Below are 18,565 nucleotides of genomic sequence, written 5' to 3'. Positions count from 1 at the left end.
GAAGGAGGCGTCTCCCTGAGACGGGTCCTGTATCTCTTCCGGCTCTGTCTTTGCCTGGAACCTCTTCAGTGAGCCGCAGTAGCCCAGAGCCAACAAATCCTGTGATGACTGTGAGGGAATCATCATTCTCTCCTTTAAACTGAGGTCCTGCTAGGAAGGCAGAGGTTGCTGCTCACTCCCTGTATAACTCACCCAAACACACTGATAAATATTGGGAAGCTTTTGCCAGTTTTATTGAGAGTGTTTGCTGCTTCTTTTATCTCCTTGCTTTGGTAGGCAAAATGAGTTTGCACCCAGTGTGCCTGTTGTGGTTCACAATGGGTGGAAAGAACATAATGGAACGGCAAGTGCCCTGACAGGGTTTCTTTCTATCCAGGCACATCCCTGAGGGAAATATTTTTATGTGAATTGAGAAGGACAATGTGAGTCACCATAATTGGTGCCAGTGACCTAAATAATAAACATTGCCTTAACCAAAGCATATATTTTGCCTTAAAAGCTGGAATACAAAACCAGGCATATTTAGGAACCAGACAGAGAGAACTTATTTGACTTGGCAATACTTAGCTCAAGGCCCATCTAAACTCTATTTGACACTGGCTATAGTTTTATAACTCAGTGTGGGATTCAAGCAAGGGTCAAGGTCAATTTGACCCAAACCAAAACATATATTTATTCATAGGGAATTAAAGGTAAAAATATGTGATTAGAAATCAAAGTGAAACAAATACACGGCTTGCTGGATATTCTATATGGATGGTAATCTGAGGCAGTGGTAACCTTCTCTGGTTGTGTCTTGCCTTGAAACCCCTACAGCATTGCCATAAGTTGACTGTGACTTGAGGGCACTTTCCATCACCACCAGAAAAGAGTGCAGATTGCATTGCATCATTTATGATTAAGCTATAGTCTTTTCTAAACTTGGGTTTCATACAACAGTTTCTTCATAAATAAAGCAAAATTGTTTAAATAACTAGATTGTTTTGGAGTCTGCTGTTATGTATGAAGTGCACTGGGGAAAGTTAGAGAGTGTTTTTCTGGTCAGTGCTTATCCTCGTGGGATTACAAAAGTCACAATGGAGAAGCACTTTCCTATTGCTACCTATGGGTGCTACCTTATAAGATATAAGTTTTAGAGCACCCTTCCTAGGGTTGTAATTCCCAGTTGGGGGCAGGAGATCCCCTGGTTTTGAGGCCCTCCCCACACTTCAGGGGTATCAGAAAGCTGGGGTGGGGGGAGGTCTGCTAGGCACTCTATTATACCCTATGAAGACTGGTCCCCATAAGGTATAATAGAGAATTGATCCATGAGTATCTGGGAGTGTGTGTTTTGAGGTAAGAGGCATAGCATCTGGTACCTCTCCTCAAAAGAACCTCCAAGTTTCAAAAAGATTGGATCAGGGGGTCCAATTCTATGAGCCCCAATAAAGGTGCCCCTGTTCTCCATTATTTCCAGTGGAGTGAAGGTATTTAAAAGGTGCATGATTTCTTTAAATCTGATGGCCACAACTCCATTTGGAATTCAATCGTGCTTATTACAACCTTGCTCCTGGCTCCACCTCCAAGTCCCCAGATATTTCCTGAGTTGGTCCTGACAACCCTAACTCCTCCCTGAAATCATTCTGTCTCTGGGGAGCAATCCAGCTTTCCCTTTGATTTTCACAGAGTTCTTTGGATCCTTTCACATTTCATAAAATCATATAGGCCCAATACATATGGTAGACCATGGGTTTGATTTGAAATATAAATTAGCAGACAGAGGACAAATTGTGAGTCCATTTAGGGAATCCCTTTTGCAACTGTGAGTATCCCTTGTTCACCTTCATCATAACCCTTTTTCCAGTCTAGGTTACCTGCTATAGCAAGCTCTCTATCCCTTCTTCTTGGTTTCAGGATTGTGCTAATGGATGATGCGATGGACTGCTTGATGTCTTTTTCAGACTTCCTGTTCGCTTTCCAGGTCCAGTTTTACTACTCTGGTGAGCCCACCTCCCATTCTCTTGTTTGCTACCACTGAACTACAACAGAAGCAAAAGGACTGGGTGTAACCCACTATATCAGGGGTAGCCAACTGTAGCTCTCCAAATGTTTTTTGCTTACAACTCCCATCAGCCCCAGCCAGCATGGCTGATGGCTGGGGCTGATAGGAGTTGTGGGGAAAAAACATCTGGAGAGCAACCGTAGGCCACCCCTGCACTATATGGATCCTTCTGGCAGTATATGAGAGCAAATCCTATTAGATACAGCTGAGTCTGAGGGCCATTTCAAACATGAAAACTGCACATGGCCCAGCATGAGTGAATATCGCAAGTATATCTGCGTCATAACATTCACGTGTGTCAATAAGGTATGGATAGTTGCAACTTTCCAGTACACCAGAAAGAAATTAGTGTATGATCAACACACTTAGTTTTCACATCTTTTTCTTCCCAGTTGGGGTTTCAATGTAGGAAATGCACTGTGTTTGAAGCAGCCCATATGCTTTATTTTTGGCAAACAGAATAATTATTTCCTGGGAAGAGGGCAAGTTAGGAGCTAAGTGAGGATTCCAGTATTATTTTGGTAAGATAAAGGCTGAAAGGAGAGGCTTTATCACTGATAATAGTGTGGGAAATGCCTCCCTTCTGAGAGAGAGAAAACCATCAGCCAAGTAGCTTGTTCTGGTTGATTCCCAAAATGGCTCTCTGTTGTTGGTGGTGTTTTCTGGACAGGGAGGGATGTCAAGAGTCACTCTTTTTTGTTCCTCTTGTCATACGTATCCAAATTGCTAACAGTTATACAATTCTAACGCTTGTACTTGCTATGCTAGCAGATTGCTTTGAAGCATCCCCGCTGCTTATCTTAGGGTTGCCAAGTCCAATTAAAGAAAAATCTGGGGACTTTGGGGGCGGAGCCAGGAGACTTTGGGGGTGGAGCCAGGAGACACTGGGGGTGGAGCCAGGAACAAGGGTGTGACAAGCATAATTGAACTCCAAGGGAGTTCTGGCCATCACATTTAAAGGGACAGCTCACCTTTTTAAATGCCTTTCTTCCATAGGAAATAATTAAGGATAGGGGCACCATCTTTTGGGGCTCATAGAATTGGACCCTCTGGTCCAATCGTTTTGAAACTTGGGGGGTATTTTGGGGAGAGGCACTAGATGCTATACTAAAAATCTGGTGCCTCTATCTCAAAAAATAGCCCCCCCAGAGCCCCCAATACCCACGGATCAATTCCCTATTATTCCCTATGGGAATCATTCTCCATAGGGAATAATAGAGTGCCCAGTAGACATTTCCCTCCCCCCCCCACGCTTTCTAAAGGGGGGGAGGGCCTCCATACGAGGGAATCCCCCTCCCTGCCCCCTCCCTCTCTCACACACACACACACACAAATACTTACTTGGTCTTCTTCCGGAGAACTGTGCCTGCTGTGAAAACGAAAGCAAAGAAGGGAGGGGCCGTTCTCCGAAGCCCTTCCTGTTTCCTCCTTCCTGCCCAGCCTTAAAGGGACAGGGATTTTACAAACTGCTCAGGAGCTCTATAGGTATGTTCTCCCCCCCTCCACCCCCCCACCCCCCCGGTTCTCAATTTTTGAAGACCGGGAGATTAAGCTGGGAACCCAGAAGTCTCCCGCTAAAGCGGGGGGATTGGGACCCCTAGCTTATCTAGAGGGAGGGTGGCATGTCTGGGAACTCGCACGTTACTATGCAACCAAGGTCAAGAGAGCTGGTGGAGATGTGACCAAGGGGGTAGATAACAAGCACCTGGGGTGATGATAGAGTAGGAGGGAACCCGCACAAAATCCCCGCTGCAGCTTGGTGTGCTTGGCTTGAATTGTAATGGTCAAGGCAAGGGGTTATAAGAGCAGGAAACCGGCGGGAGAGCCAGTTCCGGCAACACTTGTACCTGCCTATGATGCTGGAATAAAGATCTTGAACTTCACTTGTCTGTTCCTTGCCTCTGGGTCTAACAAGGGAATCCAACAGCATTAACAGATAATAATCCCCTTTGGAGGACTCATTTCCCTTCACAGTCTTGCCATCTATGTGAATGGTTTAGTGTGCTGTTCTTGGGCAAGCAGGCAGATAGACCATCAGGGTCATATGAACCATGGAGCCTCAGAATAACCCTAAATTATTACCAACCCCTTGCATGCATATAATCAAGCAGTTTTTCCTGTTTGCATAGAGTTCTGCAGGCACATACTACAGTACATTATGTCCATTCTCATCCATACCCAGCCTCTTTCTTAGGCTAGCCCACCAGCCCACATGCTGACAAACCACTCACAGTGCAATCTGCCTCTATCTGTAAATGGCTAACCAGGTCCATAAACAAACTGGTTTAAATTTAGGCTCTGAGAGTAAACAGCAAGGAAGGTCTACAGCCTGGAAGGGGAGTGCTGTTGGCCAACATCTCCCTCAGTTTTCCCTTCAGGCCCCATGTTGTGTTTACTTTGGAGTTGTGCTGAGGCATGCTGGACTGTAAACTAGAGTCTGTCTAACCCACCTCCCTTGGCTCCTTCAGCAATTCCAAACAGCCTGCTTGTAACTTGGATGGTTTCAGTTTATGTGAAAGGGGAGGCTTTCACAGCAAAGAAAGTAGTCTGATTGGGTGGCTTTCACTTTCACTCTACTTTGTAGAATCAAAGTTGGAAGGGACTAAGAGGCATCTAATTAATGCCCTGCCCAAACAAGGTTGACCCTTCTCCCCAAATACTAGATGACAGGTCTCCAACTGATGGCTCATGAACTACAGTAACTTGTTTGCTGTTGCAGAGCTGCAAAAATGCCTGCTTTAGGCATTTTTAATTAAAAAAAAAAGTATTTCATGGGATTTTACTCTGGGCTGCTTAGTTGATACCAGTTTTTGTGCTTCTTCCATGGCTTCCCTCTTTAAGAAGTTAATTAGTATATCATGGGAACACTGAGGAATTAGGAGGGCACCTCCTTACATATACTGTGAGCAGTCAGGGAATTGCTGTGTTGTTGCCATCCATCCTCCTGAAAGTATTGCAGACATGACATCAGTTCCTGATGCTGCCTTCAGCCTGATAGGCTGACTCATGTTGAACTACAATTTCTAAGCCATCACACCATTATTTCAGAGTTCCTTGAAAGTGTGGCTGCCATCTATCAAGATCTCCTGACTGGCAAAAGTCCCAACACTGTCATTGTGCCCACATCATCTTCAGGGCAGCATCGTCCCCGCCAGACTCTAAGTGACTGCAGCCCACTTGATGGGGTGGATGCCTCTGCATTTTACCAGTGCCTTGAGTCTCTCTGTGACAGGTCCAAATACAGGTAAGACCTGGGTCTGGTGGGCTGCCTTGGAAGGGTGGTGGCGGTGGGTTTACTCAGTCCAAATGCTCAGTCACATGAGTAACCCAGGTGGGGAAATACAAAGTAGGTAGGTACACAGTTCCTTAGTAAAATTAAATGAACAATAGCCACATACTGCCTTTTATTAAAACCAACCAAAGGAGTGCAACACAGTGTCCAAGTTTTCAGCTTCTCCATAACTCTCAGGCTGGATGCTGACAAAGCAGCCTTAAGATCATGGCCTAAGAGGCCTCACTCATTTCCCTTTAAACATCCAGCCTGATGAAAAGTGCTAAAGAACACAAAAGACATGGTCTTATTCATATTGGTCTTCTTAGAAGGTATTTAGTGATTTTTGCTTTTGGATAGAGAAAATAGTTTAATCTTCTTTGTGGTCTCTGTGCTTCACACTCATGGGATAGAGCGCCTGCCGATCCCCAAATCGGTACCTAAAAAGCCCGGGATTTTTTCGCACTCGGCACCAACGGGCATGCGCAGGCGTCCCAGTGCGCATGCTCGCTGGCGCCAACGCAAGGATCCCGCCGGTTCCTTTCTGACCGCTGCGCGGAGAGGATCTTCTTTCATGTCCCCGGTCGGTAAAGTAATCTTAGATTGCTTTTTTCCTGTTATATATAGCCCGTTTGTTATTTTCTTAGTGTAGTTAGTTGTTAGATAGTGTTGTTTAAAAAAAGTTTGTTGGACTTGCCCTTCGGGGCTCTGTTTCCCCCCCGTGTTTTCCTCCTCAAAGACTTTTCTGGGTGGGTTTGTTTCCTGGGCATCTATGGAAAGACGGGTTTTTTTAAGAGGTGCCGCTCCTATGGGAAGAAGATTGCCACCCCCAACGGCCATTCCCTCTGTCTCCTCTGTATGGGCAAGGGACATCGCATCGATTCTTGCACACACTGTCTGAGTTTCTCCAAGCAAACTCGTAAGAATCGAGCGGCGAAGCTTTCAGTGGCTTTGGTCGAGTCAGCACTTCGTCCTCAGAAGATGGCATCGGGCCCGTCAGTACCGATGGGTGAGGCCACGGCCCCGACGGTCACATCGGCTTAGGCTTTGCCGATCAGGACCGAGATGCCGATCGAGCGTGGGCATTCCACGAAACGGCCTTCTGAAGGGTCAGTGGAAACCCCTGCTAAAAAGCGTCGGGATGACTTGGGGACCCGATCATCCGTGCCGAAGGTGAAATCAAAGAAGAAGCGGAAGAAGAGACCATCCCACACTCCTTCACCTTTGCATGACGCTTTGACATCGACAGCTCCACTGAGGAAGATCTTGCCACCCCCACGTCGTAGCCCTTCAGTGTCAAGAGGCAGTGCTTCGCAGCTGCGCCTATCAGCATCGGCGCAAGAGATCGACCTGACTCAGTGTTCCCTCTCTTCAGGGTCCAGGCATCGCAGTGAGAGCGACTCGGCACCGATGGATCAGGCGAGAGCTGGAACCGACTACAGTAGCTCGTCGCTTCCCACCGATTCCACCATGGGAGCAGCGCCAATGGCCTTACACTTATCCCTACCCACCGTACCAATGGTACCCTCCTCGCAAGTTCGCAGACTGGGACCAGCAGTCCGAGGCGTCCCATATGTCCAGGGCTGTCTCAACACTCTAGACAGTGCCCTTCGGCATCGATCTCTGTCCCGCCTGACAGACACAGCATGGTAGTGGAGGAAGTCCAACCTCGGTCGTCGGTGTCGATCCGGTCACCCACCAGAGAGTCAACACCGGTGCTCTCAGAACATTCTCTACGCAGAGAGTCTTCATTGTCGGACTCCGAGGTCGGTACCGACGATCCGAACCGGGCTTTGGAACCTTCACCAGTGTCTCATATGGCTGAGGATCTTCCCATCTCACCATCGGAGGATCTGAAGTCGTACGGGACCTGGTGAAGAAGATGGCACTCTCACTTCCAGTGACACAGCCGCAACCCGTTGTAGACGATAACGTGTTTGACATCATGCAGCGGGATACGTCTACAGCAGTTGCCCTGCCGGTGACGAAGGTCATCCTACAGGTGGTGAAGGAGCCCTGGGTGAAGCCTGCTTCTACACCCATGTCATCGAGAAGGTTGGACCATATGTACCGTGTCCAAGAGTCCGGGGCTGAGTTCCTCTTTATACACCCGAAGTCAAATTCGGTGGTTGTTTCCTCCTCGTCGAAGGCCCGCAAGACGCACTCCTCTCCACCAGACGAAGAGGGAAAGAAGCTGGATAATGTCGGGAGGAAATTCTACTCTGCTGGGGCGCTGGGAGTAAAGGTATCTAACTATGCCGCATGCATGGCTAGATACCAATAGTCAGTGTAGGAACAACTTACCCCCTCCTGTCTTCCCTGAGTGAGGAGAAGAGGTCAGCTGCAAAGAATTTGCAGAAGGGAGGCTTTGCTGTAGCCAAACAACAACTGGCTGCAGCAAAGCACATGGTCGACGTCTCAGCAAGGACCATAACTTCTGCCGTCTGCCTCCGCCGCCACTTCTGGCTCAAATCCACGGCTCTCCAGCAGGACACCAGGGCCTTCGTTGAAGATCTGCCCTTCGAGGGCGAAGGCCTGTTCAGCTCTACCATGACAATGCGCTCTAGGAAATGGATAAAAGTATAAAAACTTCCAGGAACCTGGGCGTACCGGCATCTTCCAGAGCTGTAAAACAGAGACAGTGACACAAGCCTTGGGCAAAGAAGCCGTACCAAAAGTTCTCCCCAGAACAGCAGGGGAGACCTCGCTCTGCTCAACCTGAGAGTAGGTCCCCATACAGGGAGAACAACAGAAACCGTTGTGCTTCAGCACAGACCACTGTCAAGTCCAAGGGCACTCGCCCTGAAAAGCAGGGCCTTTGACTTTCTGGCTGCACGCATCACTGTCCCCTCTTCCCCTTCGTCTGTCCGCCTCCGCCCATTCCTGTCAGCCGGGGAGTCCATCACTACGGACAGGTGGGCGCTTTCCATCGTAGCGGAAGGCTACAAAATAGATTTTGCTCAGATTCCGAACCAATCTGTGGTAATTACCACTCCCCCTTCCCCACCTCTGCTGGCGGAGGTGAGCAACCTCTTACAGAAACAAGCCATAGAGAGGGTCTCAATGGAGGCCAAGTCAGGAGGTTTCTACTCTCGTTACTTCCTGGTTCCCAAGTGGGATGGGGGTCTAAGACCAATCATGGATCTTCGGAATCTGAACAAATTTATTTTGTACCAGAAGTTCAGACTGTCCACTCTGCAAATGATTCTGCCCCTCATCAACCAAGGGGATTGGATGGCAACGCTGGACCTCAAGGATGCATACTTCCACGTCAGCATCCATCCTGCATTCAGACGTTTCCTTCGGTTTGCAGTAGATTCTCAGCACTTCCAGTTCAAGGCTCTTCCGTTTGGTCTGTCCACTTGTGTCCAGATTGTGAGCCGCTCTGAGACTCTTCAGAGTGGAGGGCGGGATATAAATCCAATATCTTCTTCATCTTCTTCTTCTTGGGTGTTCATGAAGATGATGAGCGTTGTGGCTGCCCATCTCCGGCTTCAAGGGATAGTTGTCTTTCCATACATCGACGACTGGCTCCTTGTGGTGGAGTTGAAAGAAAGTTTGTCATCCCACATTGCCATCACTCTTCGTCTTCTCAACACCTTGGGTCTGCAGGTCAATTTGGAGAAATCACACCTTACTCCATCAAGGACAGTTCAGTTCATAGGGGCTTTGCTGGATACGAACCTTCATAGTGCGTTTCTGCCTCAGCAGAGAGCGATGGACATTATCAACCTTGTCGAACTTCTGCAGAGTCGAAAGTGGGGCACGGCTAGGGTGACCATAATGTCTGAAGGCCAGCCAGGGACACCTTGGGGGGGAAGGGGGGAGGCAGGGGTGTCCCGGAAACAGGAAGTGACGTCACTTCCGGTGACGTCACTTCCGGTGATGTCATGCCACCGCCGGAAACAGGAAGTGACACCACTTCCTGTGACATCACAGGCGGCAGGGCTCGGGGGAAGCGAGCTAGACTGCTGTTCTTTTGAGGGGTTATAGAGTGTTTCGAGCCCGTCCCTGTGGCATCGGTCCCATCATTGTGGGACCCAGGGGGCCGGCGCAGCGGCCCGCCGAAGCAGCCTGTCACTAATAACACAGGTCGAGATGCAGGACAGGAACCCGGAAGTGACCGACAGGCTGCTTCAGCGGGCTGCTGCGCCGGCCCCCTGGGCCCTACAACGATGGGACCGATGCCACAGGGACGGGCTCGAAACACTCTATAACCCCTCAAAAGAACAGCAGTCTAGCTCGCTTCCCCCGAGCCCTGCCGCCATAAGCCTCAAGGGGGCTCATTTTGCGGCATCTCCCGGCGGGAGGGTGGCACCCGCACGGGACACATATCAAATGAAAGAGGGGATGCAGGGCTATCAGAAACAGCCGGCGGAGGGAGTCAGGAGACCACCCCACTGGGGGATCCACACCCCGAAAGTGATGAAGGTGGCGCAGATAGAGCCAACAGAGCAAACAGGACAAAATAAATAGGCTGCATTATGCAGCACAGTTGAGAAAGTGCCTTATCCCATATACTGATGAAGTAAATACAGGATCTGAGAACAAAATTGCACCAGAAGACACAAACACAAAGCTCCCTTACACTGAATCAGTGCTTGGGTCCACCAAAGTCAGTATTGTCACATAAGAACATAAGAGAAGCCATGTTGGATCAGGCCAATGGCCCATCCAGTCCAACACTCTGCGTCACATAAGAACATAAGAGAAGCCCTGTTGGATCAGGCCAGTGGCCCATCCAGTCCAACACTCTGCGTCACATAAGAACATAAGAGAAGCCCTGTTGGATCAGGCCAGTGGCCCATCCAGTCCAACAGTCTGTGTCACATAAGAACATAAGGAGGGAGGGAAGGGAGGAAGGGAGGAAGGGAGGGAGGGAGGGAAGGAAGGGAGGAGGGAGTGAGGGAAGGAAGGAAGAAAGGAAGGGAGGAGGGAGGGAAGGAAGGGAGGGAGGGAAGGAAGGAAGAAAGGAAAGGAGGGGGGAGGGAAGGAAGACCGCCCCCTCCCGCCAGCCCCCCCCCGCTTTCGGCCCCCACCCTCCCTGCTTACCTTCTTCCAGGGCGGGTGACGGCCTCTCCTCCCGGCGGCTGGTGCTGCTGGCGGCGGCTGCGGAGGCCGGGGAGGGCCTCCGCTGGTCTCTGGAGGACCACCAGCAACCAGCGGAGGCCGCGGAGAGGCCTCCGCCACCGCCGCCAGGCCCCGCGGGCGGGGAAGGCGGCGAGTGAGGGAGGGAGCGTCCCTGCGCGTGTGCAGGGGCCCTGCGCACGCGCAGGGACGGTCCCTCCCTCACTCGCCGCCTTCCCCGCCGGCGCCCGCGGCCCACCGCCTCCGGGGCTGGCTAAACCGGGACCTCTAAATGGTCCCGGTATAGCCAGCCCGGGAGGCGGGAATAGGGGGCCAGAACCGGGACATTCCCGGGTGCCCGGGACAGTCTGGCCACCCTAGGCACGGCACAGCAGCTGCAGCGGATGCTGGGGCTGATGGCAGCGACTACAAGCGTGCTGCTCTTTGCGAAGCTGAGGATGAGAGGCCTACAGCCTTGGTTTCTTCATCAGTTTCACCCGTTAAGGGACTCACCTCGAAAGAGGTTTGTAATTTTACCTGTGACACTTCAAACACTGCAATGGTAGAAGTCAAAGGACAACATTTGTCAGGGAGCTCCCTTCCATCTACCTGCACCAACTGTGACTATCACAACAGATGCGTCTTTATGGGTTTGGGGGGCCCACATGGACCATCTGTGTGTGTGTGTGGGAGGGGTCCTTGGCCTTTGAAATTGACTCACTGCCACATAAATTACTTAGAACTGCTGGCAGTTCACTTTGCTCTTCGGTCTTTCCGCCCCATGGTGGCGGGGAAGATTGTTGCTCTGCTAACAGACAATACCACTGCCCTGCATTACATCAACAGACAGGGAGGGACAGTCCCTCGATGGCTTTGTGTACTGCCGCTGGATCTGTGGTCGGAGTGCCTGGACCACGACATCTTTGTGAAGGCAGCGCATCTCCCAGGGGTCCCAAACAGACTCCCTCAGCAGGGGTGTGGCTTCCCTGCACGAATGGGAGTTACAGTGGTGCTTCCTTCAACCCGTGTTTCAGCTCTGGGGGTATCCTCAGGTGGATGTCTTTGCCATAGCCGAAAACCAGAAGTGTCCTCTGTTTTTGCTTCAAAGGGGGCTCAAATCCAGCGTCATTGGGGGACGGTCTGCTGTTCCCGTGGGAAGGTCGGTTCCTTTATCTGTTCCCACCCCTGCCACTACTGATGAGGGTGGTCAACAAGATCGCAAGAGAGAGACCATGCTGTATCCTGGTGACTTCCTGGTGGCCTCACCAGAACTTGTTCCCGATCCTGTCCAACTGGCGAGGGGGGGGGGGGTCTTCTATCAGTTTCCGGTGGAACCAGACCTTCTGTCAGCTCAGGACGGTCATATACTCCATCACAACATGCTCCACCTGAAGCTGACATTAGGGGCTTCCAGCGGTCAGGAAGGAACTGGTGGGATCCTCGCGCTGGCGCCAGCGAGCATGCGCACTGGGACGCCTGCGCATGCCCGTTGGTGCCGAGCACGAAAAAATCCCGGGCTTTTTAGGTACCGATTCGGGGATCGGTGCAGGCGCTCTATCCCATGAGTGTGAATGCACAGGTGACCACTTGAAGATCTACAGTTACAGGTAAGCAACCTGTCTTTCACCTAAGCATGGGGGTGAGAGAGCCCTAGACCTGACCCCGTGCTGTTCTTTTGCTTTCTGAAAGTGGCACAGGCAAGTTTTGATTTGCATGCCAAAAATGGTGGCCCAGCTGCTCTATGCAGCAAGGATGTATTCTTGGGCTATCACAAAGTCTGCCTTGGTTTTTCCATAGCAGCAGCCAGCACATTCTGAACTCCAGATCCTTAGATATTATTTATTTAAAAGTTTTATTAGCCACCTTTTTACCTGTGGCACTCAAGGCAGCTTGCATGTGTGTTAAGTGCCATCAAGTTGCTTCAGACTTATGGCGACCCTATGAATGAATATTAAGAAAGAAAGAGCACAATAAAATTTAGAAATTCCAGAGCTCCGCTCCTGCCAAAATGAGGCCTGGTTATAGACAAAAGTACATTTGTTTATTACAAAAACATGTAAAAACTTTGCTCAAATGAAGTCTCATAAAATAATCTTTGTCACAATCATGGTTTTATGAGGCTTCATTTTGACCCCTACAAGGTTCTGTGTAATAAACGTGTACTTTTGTCTATAACTATTGATGTTTTTAACTTTTGCCACCTTACTAGTACTCTAAACTGCCTTTGGAGGTTTTTTGCTTGGTTGGGTTATTTTCTCTTCCCCTCTCTTTATAGTTGATTTGGTCTTGAACCCACTTATTTGTCTTTCTGGTAGTCCATGGTATCTGTAAAACACTTCTCCAACACCACATTTCAAATGAATCAACTTTCTTCCTATCAGCTTTCTTAATTGTCCAACTTTCACATCCATAACTAGTAATGGGGAATACCATGGCATGAATTCATTTGATCTGGGTTACCGGTGACACATCCCTATACTTAATCATCTTTTCTAGCTCCTTCATGGCTGCCCTTCCCACTCTCAGTTTTCTTCTCATTTCTTGGTTGCAGTCTCCGCTTTGGTTGATGATGGAACCAAGGAATAAAAAACCGTGAACAATTTCTATTTCTTCCATGTCAGCCTTGAAGTTGTATAATTCCCCAGTAGTCATTATTTTTGTCATCTTGATGTTCAGCTGTAATCCTACTTTGGCACTTCTGCTTTAAACTTTAGCAGTAGTTGTTTCAAGTCTTCATTATCTTCTGCCAGTAATGTGGTGACATCTTCATATCTCAAATTGTTAAACGTTCCACCAATTTTCACTTCGCTTTAATCTAAATCTAACCCAGCATTCTTTGTGTTTTGTATATAAATGGAAGAGATGGGGATATAAAATACATTCTTGTCTGATACCTTTGCCAATTGGAAACCATTCAGTGTTTCTCCACATTCTATCCCAGGGATGGCCAAATTGCAACTTGGGAGTCACATGTGGCTTTTTTTCACACATATTGTGTGGCTCTTTGAAGCCCCCACTGCCACATGGGCCAGCTTGGAGAAGACATTTCTCTCTTTAAATCACTTCGCCAAGCCACTGCTGGCTTGGAGAATGCACTTAAAAATAAAGTTGCTTTTTTCCAGCTCTCCCTCCCCCCATCTAGTTGCCTGCCTTCCTTCCTTCCTTCCCTCCCTCCCTCCCACATCTAACTTTCATGTCTTGCAGCTCTCAAACATCTGACATTCATTCTGTGTGACTCTTACATTAAGCAAGTTTGGCCACCCCTGTTCTATCCTAACAATAGTCTCTTGTCCAGAGTACAGGTTGCACATTAAAACAATCAGGTGCTGTGGAACAAACATCTCTTTTAAAACCAGCCAAGCTTTTCATGATCCATACAGTCAAAAGCTTTGCTGTAATCTGTGACACAAGTGGATTTTCTTCTGAAATTCTTTCATATGCACCAGATTTGCAATATGATCTCTAGTGCTGCTTTTCTCAACCCAACTTGAATTTCTGACATTTCTTGTTCCATATATGGTAAACAGTCTTTGTTGTAAGATTTTGAGCATCACTTTACTTATGTGAGATATTAATGCTGTGGTCCAATAGTTGCATCTCCTTTTGTCAGAATCAGAATGTAGATTATTTCCATTCTGTGGGCCGTTGTTTTGTTTTTCATATTTGTTGGCACAATCTTGTTAAGATTTTGATGGACTCTGTTTCTGTCACTTGAAATAGCTCTTATTGATATCTCATTTGCTCCTGGTGATTTGTTTCTCCCAGCTGCTGTGAGTGCAGCTTTTACTTCACTTTCTAAAAATGCAGGTTCTTTTTCAAAAGATTAGTCTTGGAAGGAATCTTCCATTCTTCCATCTCTTCTGTATAGTTCTACAGTGTATTGTTCCTTTTTTTTTTTTCATTTTGACCTGTTAATGTATTTCCATGTTGATCTTGCAGCATGCCTAATCATGCTTTAAATTTCCCTTTGATCCAGGGCTGTAGCCAGCAGTGAGGCAGTAGAGGTGGCAGTCCATATTGAATTAGAGGTGCCCCTGCCCCCCAGTTTGCCGGTCATCCTTCTCCTTCCCCAGGGAGGGCAAGGTACCCTGGGGCCACCGGTGTGGACCATGCAGTTCTTCCCCAGCTGTCTCCCCTCTGTTTCCCCCACCTGCCAACTGAGAGGGATTTAAACTGTGGAATCACACCGCAGCAGTGGCACAATTTCTCCATTGCGTACATAAGGGAGAAATCATGCTGTGTGACTCCAGAGAGGGGGTTTAAAGTTTAAACCCCCTTTCTACTCAGCTGGTAGGCGGGGGAAACAGAGGGGAGGGAGGAGGCAGCAGTGTAGCCTCCTTTTTCCATGCTGAGTCTTCTCCCTCTGTGAGTCAATAGGTGCTGTCTCCTTTCTCTCCCCTTCTGCCTGACAGTTGAGCAAAGAGAGGGCTTTAAGAAAAAACCCTCTTCTCAGCTGGCTGGCAGGGGGAGAGAAGGGGTGGCCAAGTCTTGTCCCTGCTAGCAAGCAGAGAGAAGACTCGCCCAACCAGCAACGAGGTTGGGCTGCCATCTTCCTTCCCTCACCAGGTCTTCTGAAGACCCACCAAGGGGTGGGAGGTGGTGACAGTGTGGCCTCCTTATCCATGCCGAGTCTTCTCCCTGCTTGCTAGCAGAGAGAGGACTCCACAAGGCAAGAGGCTGTGCCTCCCTTCTCCCCCTGTCTGACAGCTGAGCAGAGAAGGGGTTTAAAAACCCCTCTCTGCTCAGGTGGCTGGTGTGGGGAAAGAAGGGGTGGCTGCATGGTCTCTGTTGCTGGTGACTGAGTCTTCTCCCTGCTAGCAAACAAAGAGAAGACTTGCCTGGTTGGCAGTGAGTTCATCCTGCCGTCTCCCTTCCCTCATCAGGTCTTCCGAAGACCCAGCAAGGGGAGGCAGGGAGTGGCAGCTGCAGACCATGCAGCCTCTAAGTGTGCATTAGGCTGGCCACTTTCCCCCCTGCAGCTGGCTGCTGGAGGGGGTGGCAGCTGGGCAGGCTGTGGCGGGGGCGCAGGGCTGTGTGTCAGCATACCAATGTGCCCGGTTTCTCTCTGCCCTTCATGCTGCACAAAGGGACCCAGTCTTTAAATCGTTTAAAAATATATATATATATAAGCAGCACCACCACCCCGGGACCCCCCCTGGGAAAAATTTCTAGATACGGCCCTGCTTTGATTTCTTGGATCTTGTGGAACAGACCTCTTGTTCTTCCTTTTCTGTTGTTCTCTTCTATTTATTTACTCTGGTTATTATAATAGTTTTCTTTATCTCTATGTGTGAGTTGCTGGAACACTTCATTTAGGCTTTTAATTCTGTTTCTGTCAACACTTACTCTTGCCTCATGTCTGTCTTTAGCAGTTTTAAGAGTTTCAACCATCATCCATCAAGGCTTTTCATTTTCTTTTGGCTACAGGAATAGTCTTTGTGCATTCTTCCTTGATAGTATCTCTGATTTCAGCCCATAGTTCTTCTGGTTCATGTTCAATTGAACTTAGCAATGCAAATCTTTACATGGTCTTTAAACTCCTCAGGAATGTTGTTTAGATTGTATTTTGGCATCCTGAATACTTTGGTGTTTTTCTGCAGCTTTATTCTAATTTTCAATATTATGGTCTCTACCACAATCGACTCCTGGTCTTGTTTTAGCAGAGAGAATAGAGCTTCTCCATCTTATGCTTCTGATTACGTAATCTATTTGATTTCTATATTGGTGATTCAATGATGACCATGTATACAATGATCTGTTTGGTTGCCTGAAACATGTGTTTGCAATGAACAGATTGTTGTCTTCACAGAATTCTGAGAGTCACTCTTCTGCTTCATTTCATGCCCTAATCTTTCATCAATATTTGATTCTGCTTTGTTTCCTACTTTTGCATTCCAGTCACCTATGATAATCAGCACAGCTTGTTTAGGTGTGTGATCAATTTCTTCCAGGATACTTGCATAAAAGCTTTCACTTTCTTTCTCTTCAGCATCTGTAGGTGGGGCATGAACTTGAATGCAGGTTATATTGATAGGTTCTCTATGAAGTCTGATGGATATTATTCAGGCAGAATTTACATTATAGCCCCTGACAGCCTGTACTACACCTTACTATTAGCACAACTATTTCTTCTGTGTTCGTCATTCCCTTTGTAATTTTCTAACTGAAAATGTTCTATTCTTGTCCCCTTTAGTTCTCTCACTCCTAGGACTGCAGTGTTTAAACCTTCCATCTCTCGTTTTATGATTCTGAGCTTACCTTGATTCATACTTATCACATTTCACATTCCTATATATGAGTTGAATAGCTATGGACTTCCCTTTTGCATCAGTCCATGCCAACAACTGCCTTCTTCTGTGCAGCACTAACCAGGGTTAGCTGAAGTTTCACTGCCAATGTGATTCACGCAAAGCTTAATTCAGTTCCAAGACTGAGCTTAGCAACATGATACCTTTGAGCATAAGTAAGGTGAAGGAGCCTCAGTCTGACCACTCACACCTGTGATAAGGGTATAGGTCTTCCCAAACCTTGGATTCGCCATAAGGTAGGCTGTGGTGACCAGTTTTGGAGTAATCTCGAAGCTTAGGTCCAGAAGAAATTTCCACTGGTGGAAAGAAATGTCAGAAGAATGGAATCCCTCCTCTTACAATGCATTCCAACTCTAACTCCCCCCCATGCTGCTTCTAGGGGACAGGGAGCCCACAGGAACCTTCCATCTCTCATTTTATGATTCTGGGAGACAGCAGGAAAGGTGTGCTGCTGAAAGTGTTTGCCTGAGTGTTTGCCTTTCTTAACTGTCTTTTCTAAACAGCTGGGGGGAAGTTGCTGAGTGCTACTCTGTGGGAAGAGAGAGTCTGAGTTTGTGTGGTTGCTGGGGAACTGCTGTTTGTTTGTTTTCAGTGGGCTGTAGGTGACAGTTGCTGATTGGGAATGTCTGTGTTGCCTGGGGCTGACTGCTGGATGCACCCTCTTTGCATTGATAAGGCTGCACCTTGCCAGAGGGTGAGAGCTAAAGGGCTCTTGGCCTGTGGCTCTTAGCCTGGGGGGTTCTGTAAGAAGCCAGAAGAACAAGGAAGCAGGGGCCCTAGTCTCCTTGTGTTCCCAATAAGTAGACTTTCCACCAGGAGAGCCACATAAATACAAAAGGATTTAAAGGGAGGATTGTATATTTAAAAAGCTATTATGAAGGTAGACTGCCAGCAGGGGAGTGAGGGCTTTCCAGTGCTTTGCACTGAGTGTCACATGTATGACTATCTGCCCACTGGACAGAAGTCTTGAGTGTGTGCTCGGTGCAAGGAGCTCCTGGTCCTCAGGGAACAAGTTCGCACCCTTGACGCCGAGGTGGCTGACCTGGAGAAGCAGAGATAGTCAGAGAGGCACTCAGAAATGATTCTCAGGGACGTGTTAGATGTGTCCCACTCTGAAAACGGCAGCCCTATTGCTACAAGGGAGCATGAGGGTTGAGAGGAAACAGGGCACCATGCTAAGTGGACTATGCCCTCAGAAGGGACTTCTTCAGTAGGTGAGCGGGTATCCTTTCATGCCAAGGAACTATTCCTGGGCAAGGAGGCAGGGGGCTCTTGGTAGTTGGTGATTCGATACCAAGGCAAATAGATAGCTGAGTGGCAAAACCATATACTGACTGTATGGTGACTTGCCTGCCTGGTGCGAAAGTAGTGGACATTGCGCATGTTGTAGATAGGCTGATAGACAGTGCTGGGGAGGATCCAGTGGTCGTAGTACATGTCAGCACCAACGATGTAGTGAAATGCAGTTGTGAGGTCCTGGAGGAAAAATTTAGGCTGCTAGGAAAGAGGCTCAAGGCCGGTACCTCCAAGGTAGCCTTCTCAGAAGTGCTACCTGTTCCACGTGCAGGGCCACAGAGACAGGAGCAAATTAGGAGTCCCAATGCTTGGATGAGACGATGGTGTAGGGAGGAAGGGTTCAAGTTTGTTAGGCACTGGGATGCTTTTTGGAACAAGAGACGGTCTACACTTAAGTGTCCCAAGAGGGAACCAGGCTGCTGGTGCTTAAAATTTAAAAGGAGGTAGAGTAGTTTTTAAACTGAAACTTGGGGGAAAGCTGACAGGAGATGAAATGTCTCTGGTTCGGAATGATTCATCTCAAAGAGATTAAGGGTTAGCTGTTACTTTTCTACAGGACAATGAATTAGAGTTGTCCACTGA

At 48.4% G+C, this 18,565-nt stretch overlaps 1 protein-coding gene across 1 annotated transcript in view; it reads left to right on the top strand.

Moving 5' to 3' along the window:
• The window catches only part of CSTPP1 (centriolar satellite-associated tubulin polyglutamylase complex regulator 1), a 299,503-nt gene that overhangs the window by 269,163 nt on the left and 11,775 nt on the right, over window positions 1-18,565 (top strand). The window contains exons 5-6 of the mRNA XM_060261685.1: window positions 1,894-1,979; window positions 5,090-5,285. Coding sequence (XP_060117668.1) covers window positions 1,894-1,979; window positions 5,090-5,285 — 282 coding nt within the window. The remainder of the gene's footprint in view (window positions 1-1,893; window positions 1,980-5,089; window positions 5,286-18,565) is intronic.

The sequence above is a fragment of the Heteronotia binoei genome, chromosome 21 (assembly GCF_032191835.1).
Source record: "Heteronotia binoei isolate CCM8104 ecotype False Entrance Well chromosome 21, APGP_CSIRO_Hbin_v1, whole genome shotgun sequence".
Lineage (NCBI taxonomy): Eukaryota > Metazoa > Chordata > Lepidosauria > Squamata > Gekkonidae > Heteronotia > Heteronotia binoei.
This window is presented reverse-complemented; position numbering and strand designations above follow the sequence as displayed.